The sequence below is a fragment of the Dicentrarchus labrax genome, unplaced genomic scaffold (genome assembly GCF_905237075.1).
Source record: "Dicentrarchus labrax unplaced genomic scaffold, dlabrax2021, whole genome shotgun sequence".
NCBI classification, from domain to species: domain Eukaryota; kingdom Metazoa; phylum Chordata; class Actinopteri; family Moronidae; genus Dicentrarchus; species Dicentrarchus labrax.
The window spans coordinates 23,259,641-23,281,449 of record NW_026136722.1 but is presented as its reverse complement, the minus strand read 5'-3'; the positions used below and the strand labels follow the sequence as shown (position 1 = coordinate 23,281,449).

The window sequence follows — 21,809 nt, the reverse complement described above, 5'->3', positions numbered from 1 at the left end:
TCCACTAATCAGAAGGTTGTTGGTTTGATCCCCGGCTCCTCCCGCCACATGTCGAAGTATCCTTGAGCAAGATAGCTCAACCCTGAATTGCTCCTTTTCTTTTCTATGACAGTTTATGACATCGCAATATATTGCCTATTTGCCTAAGTTGAATCAGTACAGTATTACATAATTGTTCTTATAATTAACAGTAGAATGTTTTTTCTTTACAAAAAAACACTAATATAGTTTAATAATTCAATACTGTAGATAAGCAGGTATACACGGAATGATAACCGTCAATTTTCCACCATGGTATCGGTATGCTGCTGCAACCCTAATCTGATGTTTTCTGTTCACTGCACTGTCCATATTCCATCTGATGTTGGCGCCTTACAGCATATGAAACCACATGTCAGTGCGTGCAGTGCCCTACATACTGCAAGTCTCTTATACAAAGCAAACACCTACAAAAAGATAATTGTTGTATGAAACCTATAAAATATGCTTAAATTCAACTGTATTATAGAAGAGGAGACAATAGGTTGATTGGAAATAATGTGTAATCATTGGTTGCTAGACAGTTCAGGCATAATGATTCAGCTGTTTGCTGGCTACTGCTTTGACACTAGCTCTGCAAAGGCACTTTAGCCTTTAGCTGCCACCCTCAGCTCTATCTCAGTTTCATGAGCACTGCTACTGTAAACAGTGTGCAACAGCTAATAAGATTCATTTTAAAGCTACATTAACTCACCTAACCAGTTCCAGTATATGAAATGTGATGTGGGGAAACCAGTTTTCATAGTTTAAAGTGTGTAACATTTAGAAGCATATATATTGGCAGAAATGGAATATAATATACCTGTGAGGTATGTTTTAATTAGTGGACAATTACCTGGATATAGGAATTGTGTTTTTGTTACCTTTTAGAATTTTGGGTGCCTTGTTGAAGTTTCTACAGTAGTACAGAATGGGCGAAACCAAACACTGGCTGTAGACAAGACCTTAGGCAATGCTGCACGTGATGTTCCAGGGAGAAATGGAGGCTAGTAGTGGTGATAATGCTAACCATCATAAAGAAAACGGGAGCCAAAACATATCTATCGCCCCCTGGTGGCTGACTGTAGTATAGGTCATAAAGCAGATGGGATATGGGCTAGACTAAAAAAGTCAATGTACATGTCAAATATGGTAATTTTAGGTAGTTTTTATCACACTAATGTATGTCTATGTGATATTTTTTCTTATTAATTGAGTTGTAAATGCTTTAAAAAAGGGGTTCACGTCATGATTGACAGCTGAGTCCTGCTCGCAATTGAGTTAGACAGACGTATGGGTGGACCTTGATACCTCCAACGATATCGCCAATCCCGATCGCTACTGTGCAGACTCTGGCTACAAATGATGTCACCAGTGCAAGATGGCAGCAGCCGTATCCTGGATATTTTGGCTTAATCATTATACAGTGGGAGGAAGTGGTGACGCAACGTCAGAATTCCACTAGGCGTCTCTCCGCTGTGCTTGGTGGAGAACATGCAGCTGATCTATTTTTGAGGGAAGCAGCAACCCACTCGCATCAAGCAGTACAGAACAGTTCACATTGGCAGGAAGTCAAACACAGAAACAGCATAGAGTATCCTGGCAATTTTCAAAATAAAACACTTTGTGCAGACTCTGCATGCGACATCAACACTGTAGCACTGTACCAGAAGTCAGTCAGAGGACATTTTAAGCAGAGAAACATACATTTTATATCCTTTTTTTTAGGGAAAAAAATACACAAGTCAACAATGTATGGCACGCTCTTAAGGCGCTCTCGTGGCATTTGAAGACTCGTGGATCACAGAGCCAAAAAGCAATGTTAAGCTGTGCCTGGTAGAATTCCGGGGTTAGTGTATCAGGCAAACATGCAAACCAACCATATATATAGAGCAACTGGTCCAGATTTTTTATTCAGCTCTTAGGTCACTAAAAGAAAGACAGCGTTCAGCACATTCTTTATTTATTTGGTTTAGAAGGGCACTTCAGCCAACGGGGTAACAGGGTAGCAGTGTGAACCACTATAGCCACCATACTCAGCACGTTCCTAAATGTGGGCATCAGCTTCCTGTCTGCTTCCACAACCAGACACATCACTTCCTACTCATAAGCTTGTGGGTATGGCAGGGATATAATTAACAGACCTGGATTGGAATAGCAATAAGTATTTATTCTGGTATCTTCTCAGAGCACTTGACACCAGTTCGAGAACACCAGTGACGCCTGATTTCTGTCAAAACAAGAAGAATCAGACTATAGTTACTGTCACTCTGAACATCACTATTTTAATGGAAGATAGGTTACACCCCAATGGCATCCATAAAAATGGAAAGCCTATGATTTGAATGAAACCCTACAAGTGAAAGTGGCATTAGGACTGTCCTGCTTTGTTGTGATTTGAACTGCTACATGTTCAAAGACATGTTCTGCTGCCGGTCGGGAACAAAGCCAGCCAAGAGACTCACTGCCCAGACATGTTGGGTGGTGTTAGTCAATTTCAAAGGTAGTTGGTAATTGTTGTTCTGAGATCATGAGTTACTTCATCAAGTAAAAGTCAGCCAGGAGAGCTCAAACCTCCTTTGGTACTCAGCAAGTCTCCAACCTGCCTCCGCTGCATGTCACTTTCTAAAATTTCCTCCACATTTGGTCTTCCAACAAAGAGTCACATGATCACAGCACTGATTAGGAACTTCCAAAGTTCTGGATGATTTGATTTGATGAATACAGCATAATGATAAGGGTTAGTAAATGATTAGTCACAGACTGTAGAAAACTTGTTGAAGTACCAAGCTTGTTCTCTCACTTTTACTGACAGTGGATTTGTCTGTACTGCGTTTTATACGAGGCTACCTCTGTAAGTCTGTAAAAAGCAGTTGGAATGTGGCTGGGTGTGTTTGTTTTCCTTGAAAATGTACACACACAAACATGTATGCACGCGCACACGCGCACACACACACAAAGGTGGGGAAGCTGATTGATAAGAATCACAAAGTGGAGCTTTGCTTGGAAAGAAAGACACTTGGTGTGTGTATTGGAGCTAGGTAAAAAGTCGAGTTTATGGATGCACCTGATCCTAATTGAAACCATTAACGCAATGTGGAGGAGAGGCTCTTAGGCTCTTCATCTGAACAGCTCCATAAAAATGTCAGTCAGTTCCGTTTATTATCACATACAGTATGAGAAATAGAAGCAACAAATCCTCACATCTGTGAAACTGGAAAAAAAGACTGAAGACTTTGGCATCTTTACCTGAGAACTGAATTAAACGGTTGGTTAACAAAATAGTTTTTTTTGAATTTATGGAATGCAAAATATTATTATAGGAAATAGACTTATTTGCTTTCTTGCTGAAACATAGATGAGACAATTAATACTATTCTCACATCTCTTCGATAAATATGTAGATAGAGCCAGCAGCTGGTTAGCTTAGCTTAGCTTAGCTTAACCTAGCCTGAAGACTGGAAACGGCTAATCTGGCTCCCTCCAAATGTTTAAAAAGTCTGCTTATTCCTCTGGTTCCTCCTAGAGCTCCTAATGGCATTTGCAAGAATCCACCGGGCCTGAATGAAAACAACCAATCAGAGCTGAGAAAGATATAAAGATGCTTTGGTTTGGATCCCATTGGTCTGTATTCGACACCCTGGGAATGACACTCAACAATCAACTATCTTTCTTGGCTCTGATTGGTTGTTTTCGTTTAGGCCCGGTGGATTCTTTCAAATGCCATTAGGAGCTCTAGGAGGAGCCAGAGGAACTGATTTTACACATTATCTGTCTTATGTTCTACTGTCAGGATATAGTGAGAGTTTCAGTGAATATGACAAAAAAGTACATTTGTAAACATTACCTACTGCAGCTTTAACATATTGTACCTTCTTTGTTTAATCAGTACAAAAATCATTGTGTATTTCTTGGATTTTTCAGAACTGATGAAAAAAATCCTGCAATTGCAAAAATATACTGCTGCACATTGTTTAAATTGCAATATGACTATATGACCTTTATCAGGCAAATGGTTCATCAGTTTGGACAGAGCCAGGCTAGCATCTTATCCAGTTTTTGTCAAGAAACTATGGTTTTACTCATTATTACTAATATTTTTATTCATAAGTGCAATTCAGAACTACATTAGCGAACCACGTTCAGCTCTTTTGCATTGTGTATCAATGTTCCCATGGTGTACTGTTGTGTTTCATGCCTTGAAAGCCTGAAAGACTCTTGTAGCGTCCTTGCCCAATCTTTATCCAGTTAACCTGCATGAGATCCAGCTGACTGGAGTGACTCAGGCTAATTCACTGCTCAGCCAACTTGGATTATCTGCAAGTGATGAGAACAGGATGTTTGCTTCTGTTTTAGTTTTAGTTTTAGTTTAGTTTTTTTGTTCATTGTTGGTTTTTATTGTGGTAGCTATTGGTTATTGTTCATAGTAATGCTATGTGGATTCATCTGTCAATTTAGATTTAAATGATTGGAACTCATGTGCTAGATGCTAAAATGGCCTTTGTGGCATTCGGTCAAGACGCGACCCATGGCTTCTGACCAAGAACCGCAGGAGCAAAGAGACAGCACAGCCTTGTGTTGAAGCTCCACCCTGCCTCCTGTGGGACTTTTCTGTGGCTTGGCTTTTGTCCACTGTAGTAGTAGGTAGCCTGTGATTGGTCAGATTATGGAGAGGATGTCATTGAAGAGGTGGCATCACATGAGCAGAGCAGCACTGCCAAACTAAAATGCATATTATTGTTGCAATAAAGGGTTAAAGGCACCAAACAGTGTACACACCGTAGACAAAAAACAACTGAGTGTGCTGAGAGACGAGATTAAACCTGCAGTAGGAAACCTTTAGAAAAATAACTTTTTGTCATATTTGCTAAAACTTTAACTACATCCTGTCAGTAGAACAAGAGACAGATAACCTGTAAAAAAAAAAATCAGGTTCTTCTGATCCTCCTAGTGCTCCTAATGGAATTTGTAAGACCTAATTAAAAACTTACATATATCAATATAAATTACTAGTCATGTTGAGTGCTACTGACACAGCTCTATAATGTCTTATGTAGCTCTGTGAGGCCATTGTTGTTGCCTTTTTTGGTTGTTTTTTCAGGGCTTTTGTTTATTTGTCTGAAAAGATAACCCTGATGATGTCATAGTGATGTCATCAGGGTTATCTCATAATTTATAACAAAAAGCCTGGGATACAAACTAAAGGTGTATGGTCTGAAAGACATTGGGATTTCCCACCAGGAGGTTTGAATGAAAGATTCTATTGAATTTATTTGAAAAGTGTCCTGAGATAACTTCTGTTATGAATTGGCGCTATACAAATAAAATTGAATTGAATTTATGGAATTACTTTAGGCCACAAAATCACTGGATAATCCATTCAATCTCAGAATACATGAGATTAGCCGCATTAGCAGCAGCCACTCAGTTTGAAGCTCATATGCTGGTAAAATGTTTTTGAGGTTTTGAGATTCTTTATGTGTGTGCTGTGTTGGTTAATTCTTTGGTCATTTCCATTGCTATTCCTGTTGCTCATGTCAAAGACATTTTTGCTGTGCAGGTTTTAGTGTTTGTTGTGTCTGTAGGTGTGTTACATTTTGTTATTGTTGTCCACCTGTTGTTTCTGTGTGTTGTTGTGTTGCTATTTCTGTGGCAGAGTAGAGACTGTGTGTGCATGACGTGCACAGAGACCACTCTGAACCTTCATGCACACACACAGCTTTAAAGTTACTCAACAGGAAGGAAATGTGACTGCAGGAAACAGTTTAACAATCACGCCCTCTGACCCTGTGTGTGTATGTGTGCGAGTGTGCGCACATATGTGTGTGTGCGTGGACTTCGGGCTTCTACATTCAGGGCAATGTAAATAATACTGTACTAGTGTAACAAGCACCTCCTACACATAAAGGCCTCTGGCTCTGTCTCTCGCTCTCTATGTTGTCTCTCAAACACACAAATTAGCATATCTGCCAGACAGGGACCGAGAGAGAGAGCAGGTCAGTGCCAGTGCCAAACTCACGCTGGGCACAAGCCTGTGGTTGCCACGGAAACAAAGCCACATGATCACAGAAATGGTCACCGGGGAGACAGATGCTGTTGACCTTTTTAGAGAGGGGGAAGGGGCGTTATAGAGAGTGAAAGAAAGAACATATTCGCTCATATATTGTTCATATGTATTCCCCTTTTAAGGGAGAGAAGGGGTTGCAGATTGTTATATAATGATATCTATTTGTGTTTTCTGTATTCTCCTACATTAACGATAGTGCTGACTTACACTGGTGCAGGCTAGCTGGTGGCAGATGTTATTGTCCCGTTCTACTCTCTCAAATGTGTAGTGACTAGAATCAGATGGAGCCAGAGGTAGTTTGAGCCTCTGAATGTTCCTGTTGTCCAATCAAGACGTGTTTTCTAATTGACTGCTTATTTGAATAAATAAAAATAAAAACAATAGAATTATAAAGTATAATAAGAGGAGATGGATCTTTATAAATGTAAGATAAATAAGATAAAAGCTTTTCAGAATAGACTAAAAAACTGTAATGGTTGCAAAAAACCTTTATTTATATAACACTAAATTGATTCACAGAGGTGTTGATTCAACTTTGTGGTGATTTTGGGGGATGCAGTTTGTGGTCCTGCTGAATTGTATTGCACTGAAAGGTGTCTCTAATATTTTGTCCGCCATGTATCTATCTAAGGGTAGACTATGGTGAATGAATGAATGAATGAGCGGCCTTGTAACGCACTTTGGACTGAAGTGCTATATAAATTTAGCCATTTACAGAGTTAGAAGTCATTCCTGAGGGATTTATGAAAGCATAAATAACACTTAATTAGGAGCTAATTACATGCAATGAGAGAAGGTGGCTTTCTGACCGTAGGCCTTTGCCCTGTGTGTAGGTCTTCACCACCTACTCTAATGAAGACTACGATCGGCGCAATGATGACGTGGACCCCATGGCAGCTTCAGCCGAGTATGAGCTGGAGAAAAGAGTCGAGAAACTGGACCTATTTCCTGTGGAGCTGGAGAAAGGTACACACACACACACACACACACAACACACACACACACACACACACACACACACACACACACCCCTTTACAATCATTGAGTCACTCGGTCAAGCCTATTATGTAACTACACACACATGCATAACTGGCAGGGTGCTGTTAGTGAACATACACTGTCTGCTAGCAACTCCATTATCCCCTTATGGGATTAAATTTAGCGCGGATTAGCCTAATTAGCAGCAAGTAAGCCTGGAGGTAATGGATTGGAACCAGCAACCAATCCATGACGGCTGCTCTCAGCACAGCATAATAGCTATAATACTGACATATACGCATTGTATGAGGGTATATATGTTTCATTGCTTTGTGTGTGTGTGTGTGTGTGTGTGTGTGTGTGTGTGTGTGTGTGTGTGTGTGTGTGTGTGTGTGTGTGTGTGTGTGTGTGTGTGTGTGTGTGTGTGTACGTCTCAGACAGTGACGGTCTGGGGATCAGTATCATAGGGATGGGTGCAGGAGCTGATATGGGTCTGGAGAAGCTGGGGATCTTTGTTAAGACGGTCACCGATGGTGGAGCTGCGCAGAGAGACGGCAGGTAGTTTGTCCACCTGTCCTAATGCATCTGTCTTTATCTATGTGTCTCATGCAGGATTCTCAATAGAGGGGCTCGCCATCACTCGTTTTCTGTTTCCTGTCAACAAACTGTCAACAAGTCTCATCTCATTTGTACACCCATGTATGGCACTATAAATGTGTGTAAAGGAATGGCTGGGCTGTAAAACAAATAGCAGTATGTATCAACAATAGACACTTATTCAATAGCAATAAGAATATTGTTCAGTAGAATATCCATAGTTTCACTTAAATGCATAAATTACAAACAGCCATGAAAGCCCATAACAAATACGCCCAGCCTCATAAACACATCTCTTGATAATGGAGTGTGCTGTCACCCTTTGGAGGATGCAACATGTCGTCAGTCACAACCTCCATCTGTTTAATCTCAAGACAATCCCCAGGCAGTCCACGGTGGAGAGCTACTCCGCAACAATACAGTATGACAAAACATAAAAATTAGTACCTGTGTGCCTTGATATATAAAGTTGTTTAAAGTGTTTTATACACCTAGTTTATATTAAATATAGCTCATTAAAATGATCAATAGTTATTAATATCTAATGAAAGTAAAGATTTTGTGATACATTTCTCAGCTATATGTAAAGGCTCTCTTGGCCCCTCTGCCAAAAAACTCTACAGCACGTCCTGTACGCGGTTATAAGTTACAAATATACCTGTAGGTATACAAATCTCATTCAAGTCACAAAACGTTAATTTAGTCCAGTTTCAACAGACAAGACACATTTTCTGTCTGTGCTGTCAGCAGCTGCTCCAACACCAAACTGAGACTGAAAACGGAGAGCAAAAGCCACAAGCCTCTGCTGAATGACACCAGTTTTCGTTTGCATTATGAGCGGCTTGCCGACAAGAGGACCGAATAAAACAGGGAATCCTGGAGTTTGATGAGTTTTGATAAGCTAGCAAGTAATTCCTGCTAGGTTTAATTAGCTCACTCCACACTGCGCTGACAGAAGCGGTGCGTTATTGTCAGTTTATGTGATATGTACAGTATAGTTCCACTCTACTGTAGCAGTGATGGCGGCAGCTGGATTTGTCTATAAACAGGAAAAAGATATAGGAGATTGCTCCACAAGACATACATCTAAGTGGTCAGGCAAAAACTGTAAGGGAAAACTCCCTCCAACCTTAAAGCTACAGATTAAAGACTTCACACGCTCTCTGACAGTGGAGAAAATGTTGTCCTTTGTGTCTGTTCATTTTCACACATGCAGTGTTCTCTGTGTGTGCAGGATCCAGGTAAATGATCTGATAGTGGAGGTTGATGGGACCAGCCTGGTTGGCGTCACTCAGAGCCTCGCTGCCTCTGTCCTCCGCAACACCACCGGCACCGTCAGGTCTGACACACACACACACACACACACACACACACACACACACACACACACACACACTCCTCCAAACACACACTTTATTAGAACATATTCAAATGTTTGTTTTGCTTCATAAACACAAAATGTGTGGGGTTTTTTGGACTGTATATAGTTTTGGGTTGGTATGAGCTTTAATCCTCAGGTTTGGTGCATTTTACAGTACGTTTTCAGGTTATTACAGTGTGAGTTTTTCTGATAATGTTCGTGTGTGTGAAATGTTCTCAGTTTTGCAGTTGCTGTGTGTGTGTCTGTTTTTCAGCACATTAACTTGACTGATGGATGTGTTGAATGTTTTCCAGCTTTGTGATTGGTCGGGAGAAGCCCGGGGAGCAGAGCGAAGTGGCTCAGCTCATCCAGCAGACTCTGGAGCAGGAGAGATGGCAAAGAGAGATGATGGAGCAGAGATACAAACAGTACATGGACGATGATGAAGAGGTGCGTGCTTAGACGAACATACATGATGCACTGCAGCAGCTTTGTGTTTTGCAACACAAGCTCCAAAAACGTTCCCATTGTCAAATTTGTCTGAATACAACCAGGTGCTCTGGTGTGCATTTGGTTTTGTGAAGCCACAGTCATTACTGTAACTCAGAACATCTCCAACTGATGTTGCTTTGTCAGCTTATGTATGAGCCTTCGTTAGCTGCAGGAAATCAAAAGAGGGAGGTTTGAGAGAGAGAAGACAATAGCGAGGTGAACAGATGAAGAGAGAGAGGAGGGTTATAGTGTGTGTGTGTGTGTGTGTGTGTGTGTGTGTGTGTGTGTGTGTGTGTGTGTGTGTGTGTGTGTGACAAAATGTCGGTCTGTGGGCCACCACGTGGCCTGTAGTTTCAAACCCAGTCCAATTTCTCCACCTTGTGGTCAGAGAGGGTAGCAAACAGTTGGGTTCTACAACAGAAACCATTTAAATGTTAGTGGTTCAAAATCCTGAGTCAATAAAAGCAAATCATAAGTTAACTATTCAAAGTGTATAGAATTACTCCATTCATCATAACACTGGGGTCAGTGGGCGGAATGTAAATTCTCCCTGTAATTACATCATAACAGTCAATGAGGTTCTCTAGTGAGATTAGGAAATTCATCATCCCCAGGGACGTAGCTCCCATCGAGAAGATCAAGATCGTGGAGATATATCTGGAAATTTAGATGTTCAAATCATAGAGTGATTTATATTCTGTTCTTTTTAAGGCTGATTCTAATATCTTAGACAAATCCTTAGGCAAACAACTAAATAAATATATGAAATTTAAATGGGACGGGTTACTTCCTACCTTTGAATATAATTGAATAGAAAAACAGATAAATATTATTTATAAATGCTCCGAAAATAGTTTGGTTAGTGGCTTGTCACTTGTCAGTTTCTCAGTCTAATAATAAATGCAGTCAAAGAGCTAGCTCGTCTTTGTGTCAGAATACACAAGTGTAACCAAAGCTAAAGATGTATATAATATATGAAGCTAAATTTTAGTTAATGCATTTTTGTCTGCGATAATGTTGTTCTCAACCTGGAAATACATGGTGGCTGTAAGTTAATGTGAAGCCAATTTACTTTGTAATATAGAAGAGGAGAAGGAAACAGATGATTAGCAGACATTTATTGATTGTGTGAATCCTTTTAGTGGAAGACAGGCAGGCAGTGGTTGTTTTCAACGGTCCGATCTGAACAACTGCCAGCAGGAGCTTATTGCTTCTTTCACTTAATTTGTAATTTCATACTCAGTGGTCTGCTCCAGGCTAGTTGCCATTTGTACCACTTTATATGACACATACTCCTCCAAATGAAATTATACAGCAACTTCTGAAGAGAAAAAAAAGTGCAGCTCTTGAGTCTGAACTTTGTTTGGTATGACTGCGATCTGAAAGTAACATTTAAAGGAGCAGTGGCATCTAGCGGTGTAGCTGCAGATTGCAACTCACTCGTTTCAACCTCTCTTTCCGAGCATGTGGGAGAAACTATGGTGGCCGCAACGAGCCAAAAAACGCACGCCATTCCATTTGGAGCTACTGTAGACACATTGCCAGTTCTACATGGCTGCTGCCACAGAAGGTGACACGCTGTGTCTGTAAACGTCTCATTCTAAGATAACCAAATCACAATGATTCTTATTTTCAGGTGATTATACACTAATGAAAACATAGCAATGAATATTATATTCATTTTCTGACAATAGATCCTCCTAAATGTTACACACTGAACCTTTATATAAACTGTTACGGGAACATTTTTGCCTACGCTTATTTGCGTTCTCAATACCATATGTCTCGTGCAGTAAATATGAAGCTAATGCTAGCAGGTGGTGAACTTAGCTTCGCACAAAGACTGGAAACAGCTAATTCATCTCTGTCCGAGGTCCGAAGGTAACAAAGTTTGCCTACCAGCACCAGTACCAGCTCACTCAGCGGCTGTATCCACACATAAAACCATGTGTCATTTTTACTTTTAGTTTTTGTGCAGTTTCAACAATCAAAATGTAGCATATGAAATAGTTAGCTTTAGGGGGATTTTTAACTGTGGTCTGATTTTAAATGTTTTAAAGCAATAGTTTGACATTTAGGGAAGCACGCTTCTTTTCTTACTCGATCTCACTCCTGTGTCTGAAAATCAAGACAGCTAACGGTTAGCTTAGCTTAGCACAAAGACAGGAAACGTCAGCTAAATTAAACAAGACGTAATACGAAATTAAGCTACCTTGTTTGGACAAAGAAAGGCTAGCTATTTACAAGTGTTTCCTGTCCTTGTGCTACACTAAGCTAACCGGTAGTTTCATATTTGCCGCACTCATGCGAGAGTGATATCAATCTTCTCATCTAACTCTTGGAAACAAATGTTTAATTCTGTCCCCATAACATATTGTAAATATTATACAAATATAATATCTCTATTTTTCTCCATCTCTGTCTGTTTACTTGCAGACGGGTGAATATGCAACAGACGAGGAAGAGGAGATGAGTCCAGTGTTTCCAAACTCTATTGAGGTTTTTGACCTGGCGGAGAACCAGGACATGTCTCCTGTGGAGCTGGACCCAGAGAAGCTAGCCCACAAATTCAAGGAGGTATATGTGGTTGTGAGCATTTGGATCTGGAATTCTTTTCTGGGGGGTTGTTTTCATCTTTGCTTTCATACAGTCTGTCTGTCTCTGTCTGTAGCTCCAGATTAAACATGCAGTAACCCAGGCGGAGATCCAGCTGTTAAAGAGGAAGGTGAGGCCGCTTAAGTTTCAGTTTCTTCTTAACATGCATAAATGAAATCCCTGCAATATCCAGGTTACACTGCAGTGGAGAATGTACACTAGCATAACATCAGTTCCTTTGCTGGCTGAAAAATGACTTAACGCTGGCTCTACCTCCCACATACCACCTCCTCCTGCCACGCTCCCACCCCTTACCTCCAGCTGGCTCATGCGGAGCAGGATAAGTTGCGTTGGCGGATGGAGCGCGCTCAGTTGGAGCAAAACATCCGGGACAGTAAAGAGAGGATGGAGAAACTTGAGGGCTATTGGATGGAGGCACAGTCCCTGTGTAAGGTAATTTACTAGAGAATAAACGTTAAAAAGCGAGGAGGCAACCATCAGGGATGAATGGATAAAGTATATTTTCTCATCATTTAACAGCTCGTCCAAAAATTTTATTTTACTTTCATATACTGTGTCTGTGTGTCTGTCTGTGTCTGTCTGTGTGTGTTTCCAGGCAGTGGATGAACACCTGAAGGAAACCCAGTCTCAGTACCAAACCCTTGAGAGGAAATACAGCAAAGCCAAGAGACTGATTAAAGAGTACCAGCAGAAGTAAGGAAGAACACATTAAAGGTTTGAGAGAATGAGTAAAAGACACACAAACTTTAATATGTGTGTAAACGTGTGCCTTGTAGGGAGATTGAGTACCTGAAGAAGGAGACGGCTCAGCGTCGAGCACAAGAAGAGAGTGAGGCAACACACAAAGAGGAGGCAGATAACCTGCAGGAAAAGGTCAGCAATACAAACCTTAACCACTCTGGTGCTTTCCCCCCAGAAAACACAATTTTTCCCATTTGAATCTGTTTATATTAATATTTCTATATTTATTTCTATAAAAACACCCAGTCCTCTCCTTTAAATTGATGGTACAATACATCAATGCACCACTTATCCTAAAAGGTTACCATGGGTTTTTTTTAAGGGTCCATTGATCAAAATTACAATTCTCGTAACCCTAATTTAAGCAATCAAATGAGCCTTTGCTAACAGCTAATGCTATTGATTGTTCAGTTTTAATTCTACATTATCTTAGTTCAGCAATTGATACTGGATCGCACTGAAAAATGGGTTAGCATCAGGGATACTGCATTAGACTGATTTAAATCATATTTGTCAACAGAATCAGTAGTCGCTGGTGATGCTCCATCTTCAGTGGCCCTGTTGACCTGTGGTGTTCCCCAAGGCTCCATCCTCTGTCCTCTTATTTTTATACATTGCAAATATTTTTACACATTGCAAATCCTCAGGCATGTTGGAGACTTGAAAACAGTTCATACAGTCCCATGACAAAGCGTAGGTCAAGTAGAACTTCTCTCTCTAATAGCTCCATGAGGACTGTCTGTTCCTGCCAGTCCTCCCCCGGTGTCTATTTCCAAAACTCTGTGTCACTGGGGCTACAACAGTGTGAGTCATCATCTTCTGGCTGGCAAAAGTGTTGCTTAAAGCTCTGCATTTTTAATTATAATGCGGGTAGAAGTGTGGTTGTATTGTCAGATCATTTTCATCCAAAAAGCAGTGAATTCACTTCTGTGAAGAACAGTAAATGTAAAGTAAATTGTCTAATAGAACAACAGCCAAGCGTCAGGGAAAAGAAAACACTGAATTAGTAAAAAAAACACCCTGGGTGCACCAGGTGAGCTTAGCCATGCAATTACCAAACCTGACCCCGATGGACCGTGCGCAACAAAAATAGAGCCTATCATTGTAAAACCAGATAAGTTCATTTGAACAAAAACAATTGTTGAAGCTGATTACATCGAAAATTTTAAGTAAAACTAACTCAAACCCTTCTTGATAAAGTAGCGTTGCTAATTTTAAGTGACGCTGACTTAATTTTGTAATTTTAATTTGGACTGTGAAAACAAAATACCTAGTAATCTGTGCTTAATCAGGAATGTTTCTGTTACTAAAACTGAGTTACTTAAAATTTTTATATAATTCGTTTCAACACATTTTTTTGAGTTGAAATAACTGATCGCATTATAGCGTAGTTTAAATGTATTTAATTCAATTCAATTCAATTTTATTTGTATAGCGCCAATTCATAACAAAAGTTATCTCAGGACACTTTTCAAATAGAGCACGTCTAGACCGAACTCATTTATTTATTTATTTATTTATTTATTTGCACTGTGTTGTTGTTTCCACAGATTACAGACCTGGAGACCAAAGTGGATGCCCTGAAGACCCCCAAACCCTCCTAGATTGCTGCTACGTCCTACCTCCTGTCTGTGACTGGAAGAGGAGGAGCTCTGCCTTCATTCTGACCTGGACTGTATTTTATTCCAATCAACCATTTACTGCACGGACAGGTAGTAAAAAAAAAAAAGAATAAACAGGGATGACAATGGTAAAAGAGAGGAGGAGGAGGGCGACATACAACAAGGAAAGAAGCAACCTCACATCTGACATCTGCCAATGGCTTACAGCTCTGTCAGACAATAACCAATCCCAGAATGCACCTTCTGTAATACCCAGAATCCTCCTTGTGCGTCTTCCTGGCAACCGGCTTGGCAATCAACACAGAAATCACATTCAACAACCTGTACTTTATTTGTGGATGATCTGTTTTGGCTTCTCCTCTCGTCAACAGCGGTATCCTACCGGGATTCTACTATTGATTCAATTTTATTTTGAAAAAGCGCTTTTATTAAACAGGCTCGTCACAAAGTGCTTTATAGAGTGACAGAGGGCATAAATGCAGAATTAAACAGAACAAATGAGAAAGGACAAAGGTTATTTGATTGCCATTGTACTACTTTCGAACTAGGTGGTTGCGGAACCATTCCTCTTTTGTTTTGTTTGCGACTGGACTGGATTCCTGTGAAGAGGACTAACATGCTTTCTGTTGTATGGCATTCGAATCAAAAACCGCAAAGGAGAAATGGCCACCTGGTTTTTTCACCTCAAGACTCAACACAAATTCTAAAGTGGAACCTGGTAGTAACACACAACAAAAAATAACTGTAAAGGAAACAACCACCACTTGCTGATAGTTAAGTAATAAAAACTGTAAAACAAGATGGCCGACAAATTTCAGATCAGTGACAAAAACTGTGAAAAAAACAAAAACGCCCACCCCAGCCTTTGGTTTCTCTTTTCTAGCCTAACTCTCTGCAAGCGATGGAAGGAATCAGGCAGAAGTTTAGTGGCATACTGTTTGTATATATTCTATACATGTATTTAAAAGTGTTTAAATGGCTTAAGGAATGAAGTGGTCTGATATCCGAGAGTAAGGCAGTGCAGTGAGTGGAGGGTGAACTAGTTCAGTAGTCCAGACTCTGCCTGTTTCATCTCTTTTCTATCAACATCAATGGCAAACAGGGTGTGAATAGTCTAATGTGCTTATAGAGCTTCTAATGGTGTATATTTGTTGGTGTCTACTACAGTATCTGTGGGTTTACATGCACACCAACTATCCTGTTATTCAGGATAGTCATGTGCTATATTCTTGAGTTGGTGCAGGGTTTTCAGAAATCTCCTCTTATCCAGGGTCACCAAACACCAGAATATGCTAGTATTCTGAGGCTATTTTGTGTACAGCTTCCACTTGCACTCACTGCATAATTTTGTAAGCTCAGGCTACATGGGGAACTGAAAATATTCAGTTAATTCCTGTATTCAGAAACTGCTGATATGTACAACAGGATCTCTTGAGGTGCACTTGTAGTGTCAGTTGTTCAAACATTTTTTGGAGGCAGAACTGCTCAAGAAAAAATCTCATTAGTTGAAGTAAGCATAAGCAAAAGTGCCAAAAATGTTTGACCAATACTGGATTTTTAAGCCAGTTATTTATATTACAGAGTTACTAAACACTGGACCTTTTTAAGGACGCTTAAATTTGATTAATAGAAAAGAATTATGACCAAGACGTGTACTAAGCATTTAGTTGGAAAATAAATAGTCAGTGCTTTCTGGTGGACAAACTAGTTAATGTTAACAGTGTTTCCAAATTACCTCAATTTTTATTTTTGGAACTTCAGAACCATTTCCTCTTTGACCGATAATACTGGCTAATACGGAAGAAAAGAAAGGTCATAATAATTTTGATTTTTTTCCATGAACGACTGTATACCTAATTGTAAAACTTAACTACTACTGAATATTTATTATTGACATTTGAATATCACTGAATTTATAGCATTGGAATTCTTCACATTTTTTACTATCCCTCTGACTTTATGTGGTTTAAACTCTTACTTAAAGTAAAATATTTTAGTGTAATGATTCAGTGGTATTTCAATATCAGTACTGTGTATTCAAGAGTGGTTCAATTTCTGAATGAGCTTCCCAGTTGCTTATAGAATTCAACTTTGCTCAGTCAGGCTCTAATAGCTGGTGACCTAGGTAAACTGGTTAGCCTTTCTGATTTTCCTGTAGCTATGTATGCTACTTTAGCCTACTGACTTCCTTAAAGTGTTAAATACAATACAATGAATGATAGTAGTCCTTGCCAGTTCTATTTTTATTGATATTTTGATCAGTATTTGTCTTTTCTAATCAGCTAATGAAGCCTTGCTTACGTACTACCAGGAGAGTTTTGCCTCTGTGAGATGTTTGTGGAACTAGACATTCACATGGATATGAGCTACAGTGTTATTCAAAAAACCGTGTGCATGTAAACACACTCCACATCTCTTGCATTAGGAGAAGAGTAGAAAGTCCCAGTGCCAGTATTACGCGTTTAGAATATGAACTTAAGTTAGTGATACATGCCTGACATCGTCCAGAAATGGGTTGAATACAGAAGTGTTGCTGTGGTCTTTAAAGGTCAGATCATTTTTAGGAACCACTGGAGGTGCATCAGGTTTATCTTTTTCCCAACAAGTTTCTTTATATAAATATTCATTTGGGTAAATTACAAGCATTTTAAAAATACTAAGCAGAAAGAAAATTGTTAAAAGTAACCAAAGAAATGTTATTTCTTGTCAAAAAATAAGTCCTGTTTGGTTAAAATGTTGAAGATATATTTTACTAGCGAAGGGAATATCAGTGACTTACTGTAGATTGTACGTTAAAGCTGCAGTAGGTAACTTTATAACTTTCTGTCATATTTGCTGAAACTTTCATTATATAGTGACAGTAATGGCATTTGTAAGAATCCACCGGGCCTGAATGAAAACAACCAATCAGAGCTGAGAAAGATGTAAAGCTTACCAGGGCATCAAATACCAACACTCTTGGTTAGTAGCTTGAAAAAAGTTGATCTGTGTCTGTATTTGAGTAGATGGGAATGAGACTTAATCAACTATCTTTCTCTGCTCTGATTGGTTGTTTTTATTAAGGTCCATAAACATGACAAAAAGGTATTTAAAGAAAATGTACCCACTGCAGCCTACTACTCCAAGACTTTTTAAATTGGCTAATGCAGAACTGTCTTCATTTGGAAATAACGGGGGAAGACATTTGTCCATTCCCTTTGAAGGGACCTGTGACACTTCAGTTACAGTACAGTCTCTGTTCATACAATATGATTGTATATTTCTGATTTGACTTTTATCCAGTGGTTCATGATGACTGTTTGATATTCCAAATATGAGGTTCATATTTGCACGTGGATGGAAAAATGGTGCTCAGTAGGACAGTGTTCACACACCAGTAACTTATACAAAGTTTAAAACGGGCTAACTGTGTATTTTGCTGCTCTAATGTTATCATTCACCGTGGTGATTATTACGAGTTCATGTGCGTGCTTATTGAGATCATATAGCTTGCTGGCAAGCTCTTATAAGGTTGCATTAATTGAAAACACTGAATCACAAAACGGTTCTATCAGGCAGCCATTTTTGATTTTAGCCACAGTCTCGCAGCTCAAATTTGTCCCTTCTCAAGTGTTGCTATGAAGTTTGGTACAGGCATTCATGCACCCCTCAGGATGAATTATCCTCTAGCACCACTAATGATATTCCCATTAGCCTCGGCTAAACTTTGTATTTAGTGCTAATTAGCAAATGTTAACATGCTAACAAGCTAAAGTAAAATATTGAATATGATAGGCTAAAACATTGTACTTCCAATCAGCATGCTTACATTGTCTTTGTGAGCATGTTAGCATGTTAACATTAGCATTTAACTCAAAGAATTGCCTAAGGGCAGCCTTAATAGAGCCACTGGTGTGGCTGTAGACCCGTAGTCATGTTAATATAAAATATTTTCTTCTTTGCCATCTTGCAAACACAGAATACATTTCACAAATATGTGGATAGTCGTGAAAATGAATATCTAATGTAGCATAAATTGATAATTGTTGTTAGTAGAAGCTTGTCACAGTGGCACACAGTGCGACCGAGCTGCTCCAAAACACCAACTTCTTCTGGTTCACTGTTTTAATGCCTTTTAAAACAAGGTATTTGTTCTCAACTTGTTTTGCGCTGACCAATCTGTCCCCGTATACTTCACACCTACACAAATGACATGTCCCCCTGAGGCATCCTTTGACCTCCGACCTACAGGAAATCATGTGTATTCAATTTTCAGTGACTCATGGGAACAAAGTTTGTGCGCTGCTCAACTCAAGAGCCACAAACAGGAGTATGAGACATTTTAACCAACAGACAATGGTCATGTTTTGTTTTCTGCTCTGTCTCACTCTCCATTCTAGATATATGGTGAAATATGTCATGCTGTTAAAGCAACAGTTTGAATGATGGATTGATTAGATATCATGATAGAAGCATATTTGAATTGGACAAAGGGGAGTGACACCACACACTTACAGTTTAAGGTTGATGTTTTCATGGAAGATCATTTTTTTAAAGACACCAAGTATTTGTCCAGAACCTGCAGTATATTTACATTATGGTCCAATTGGACAGGAACAATGGAGAGAACAAAGGAGATTTTTAAAGGAATGAAAATCAGCCATAAGCAACTCTTTTGAGTGTTTTAATTTCTTAAGTATTTTTATTACAGTTTCATCTCTATGTCAAACCAATGGGAGCTGTACAAATGCTGTTTTACCAACAAATCAAAGTCCTGCTGGTCACTTTTGGTTTAAAGCTGCAGTAGCGTTAACGAACGCTTATTTAAAAAAAAAAAGTTTTGTCATTTTTGCTGACATTTTTGAATGTGTTTTAACAGTAGTACGTGAGACAGATAATCTTTAAAAAATCAGGTTCCTCTGGCTCCTCCTAGCACTCATAATGGTATTTTCAAGAATGCTCCAGACCTGGACAAAAACACCCAATTAGAGCTGAGAAAGAGCCTGATTTTTTCACATATTATCTGTATTGTGTACTACTGTCAGGATATAGTGAAAGTTTCAGCAAATATGACAAAAAAAATGATAAAAAAAATGACCTACTGCAGCTTTAAAATCTAACCACAGTGAGTGATCACTTTGCCTTGTTAAGACTATTAGTTAACGTGCTGCTTTTGCCTTTACAAAGTCTTCAGATGTGCGCTAGCTGTAGCTGACTATCACACTTGTTACTCCTCATGTCTGCCCATCACATTAAAAGAAATATGTGTTTAAGGAGTGTTTGCCACTGAGTACAGTACAGTACAGACAGACTGCCATTTTGGCTGACAGATTGTAGCTCGACAGCATTTAACTTTACAGATTGTAGACAGATCGATGCCTTTCACCAGGACATTTTTCAGTGTTTGGTCATTACTACCCATATTTTAAATGATAATCCAACTCCACTCTTTCCCCCTGCTTCACATTCTGGGAGATGACCTTTGAAACGCCCTGGTAGCCTCTGAGCAGCTTTGCTGGAGCAGGTGAGAGGGTTTAGTGCCTTGCTTAAGGGTTAATAGTAATTGTAGTTGAGATACCTTTAAGGCCACACGCAGTATGTTTTGAGGAGTAACACCACACAGGTCCCCTTTAAGCAATCTTTGACAAAACTGATTTATTGAGAAAAGTTTTGGTATATGCAGACGACACGATTATCTATGTCCAATGACTAGAGCTGCAATGCTTAGTCAATTAATTGATTAGTTGTCAACTACTACATTAACTGACATCTATTTTGACAATAAATTAATTGTTTTGATTAATTTTTACAAGAAAATGGGCAAATTCTTTGGTTTCTTTAGCCCTCTATGACAGTAAGCTGAATATCTTTGGGTTGTCGACAAAACAAGAAATTTAAGGATGTCACCTTGGGGAAGCAGTGATTATTGTTTTTCACCATTTCATTGTCTAAACAACTTTCGATTAATGGAGAAAATGATTGATAGATTAATCAACAATGACAGGAATTAATTAGTTGCAGCCCTACCAAGGACCCAGTTTTTCTTGCTTGCAGGCCTAGTTTGACCCTGACTTTTGGCTTTCTTGATGCGATGACTATTTTCAATGCTCAGGGTGGAAACCTGACTGGACGACTGTCAAATTCTGTCCTGTAACCAGAGGTAACTGGTCATTAAACACTTAACAGCCAGAGCAGATAGAAGTAGTAGAACAGATGCCTGTTGCATAGATTAAGTATAAGCTTGCGTTCATAAACCAACTTTTAAGAAACTGGAAAAATAACAGAACAGGAAAGGTTAAAAATGCAAAAGCACTACAGGAAGTTTTTAAATTAGTTTTTTTTTTTTGGGGGGGGGATTTTCCATCTGCTTTGTTCTATTACAATCCAATACCCAAATTTCATGGCATTTTGGAGTGATTTCAGTTTTTTATAATATTAACCCTTTGCTTAGCTTCTTCAAATACATTGAGATGTCTACGTAGTGGTGCCAAACAGTGTGAGCAGGACAATCTGACAGTGTGTAAGATGACCTTTGAGTGTGTCTCGGGTCTGAAACAGATTTCCTTCTCTGCCTGGTTCTGTTCTTTAGTTGATGCCACCATGTTTGTCTGAACCAATACCTGTCTGTCAGCATTAATAAATAAAAATATGTTGAACAAGAAATACAAAAGGGAAACTTGATTTAACAATTTACTGTTCTCTTCCTTTGGATGTGTGTGTTCACTAACCCTACCCTAGCGGACTGTCTCTATATTTAGAGTACTGGAGGAGGAAGAGGTGCAGTACAGTGATCTCAACCTGCTGTCTTTAAGAAAAGACGTCTGTATCCAGGAACGACAGCTACATGCAGTGGTGGAAATATTCAGATCTTTTACTTTGTAAAACACATAGCACATACATTAAAGTAAAAACACTTTATATGAGTCCTGCATTCATAGTGTGTAAAATGTAAGAGGATCTATTGGCAGTTGTTTTCATTAGTGTATAATATGGAAGCCCATTTCTGCCAATGTGACAGGAAAAAAAATTCTATAAGTCATTGTAAGAAAGTTTTTCAATATTTCACTATATTCTGACATAAGTGATACAGATAATCTGTGAAAAAAATCCTCTGGCTCCTAATGGCATTTTCAAGAATCCACTGGGCCTGAACGAAAACAACCAATCAGAGCCAAGAAAGATAGTTGATAGCGTTAGGATGGGCAATTTTTATTTTTATAAGTTACCTACTGCAGCTTTAATGACTTTGGTGACCCCTTGACTTTACCTCCATCATGGTTGACATTTATAGTTTTTAGTGAGATAACTTCACTTGTTCCCATGAAAATAATTCTCCTT

The 21,809-nt window shown here is 39.2% G+C and overlaps 1 protein-coding gene across 1 annotated transcript in view; it reads left to right on the top strand.

The window, feature by feature from the left end:
* The window catches only part of LOC127355736 (neurabin-2), a 31,923-nt gene extending 10,782 nt beyond the window's left edge, over positions 1 to 21,141 (top strand). Inside the window, exons 6-15 of the mRNA XM_051386845.1 lie at positions 6,919 to 7,051; positions 7,502 to 7,622; positions 8,896 to 9,000; positions 9,336 to 9,471; positions 11,950 to 12,090; positions 12,185 to 12,238; positions 12,430 to 12,561; positions 12,725 to 12,822; positions 12,906 to 13,002; positions 14,421 to 21,141. Coding sequence (XP_051242805.1) covers positions 6,919 to 7,051; positions 7,502 to 7,622; positions 8,896 to 9,000; positions 9,336 to 9,471; positions 11,950 to 12,090; positions 12,185 to 12,238; positions 12,430 to 12,561; positions 12,725 to 12,822; positions 12,906 to 13,002; positions 14,421 to 14,474 — 1,071 coding nt within the window. The 3' untranslated portion in view covers positions 14,475 to 21,141. The remainder of the gene's footprint in view (positions 1 to 6,918; positions 7,052 to 7,501; positions 7,623 to 8,895; positions 9,001 to 9,335; positions 9,472 to 11,949; positions 12,091 to 12,184; positions 12,239 to 12,429; positions 12,562 to 12,724; positions 12,823 to 12,905; positions 13,003 to 14,420) is intronic.
* Positions 21,142 to 21,809: the final 668 nt, after the last annotated feature.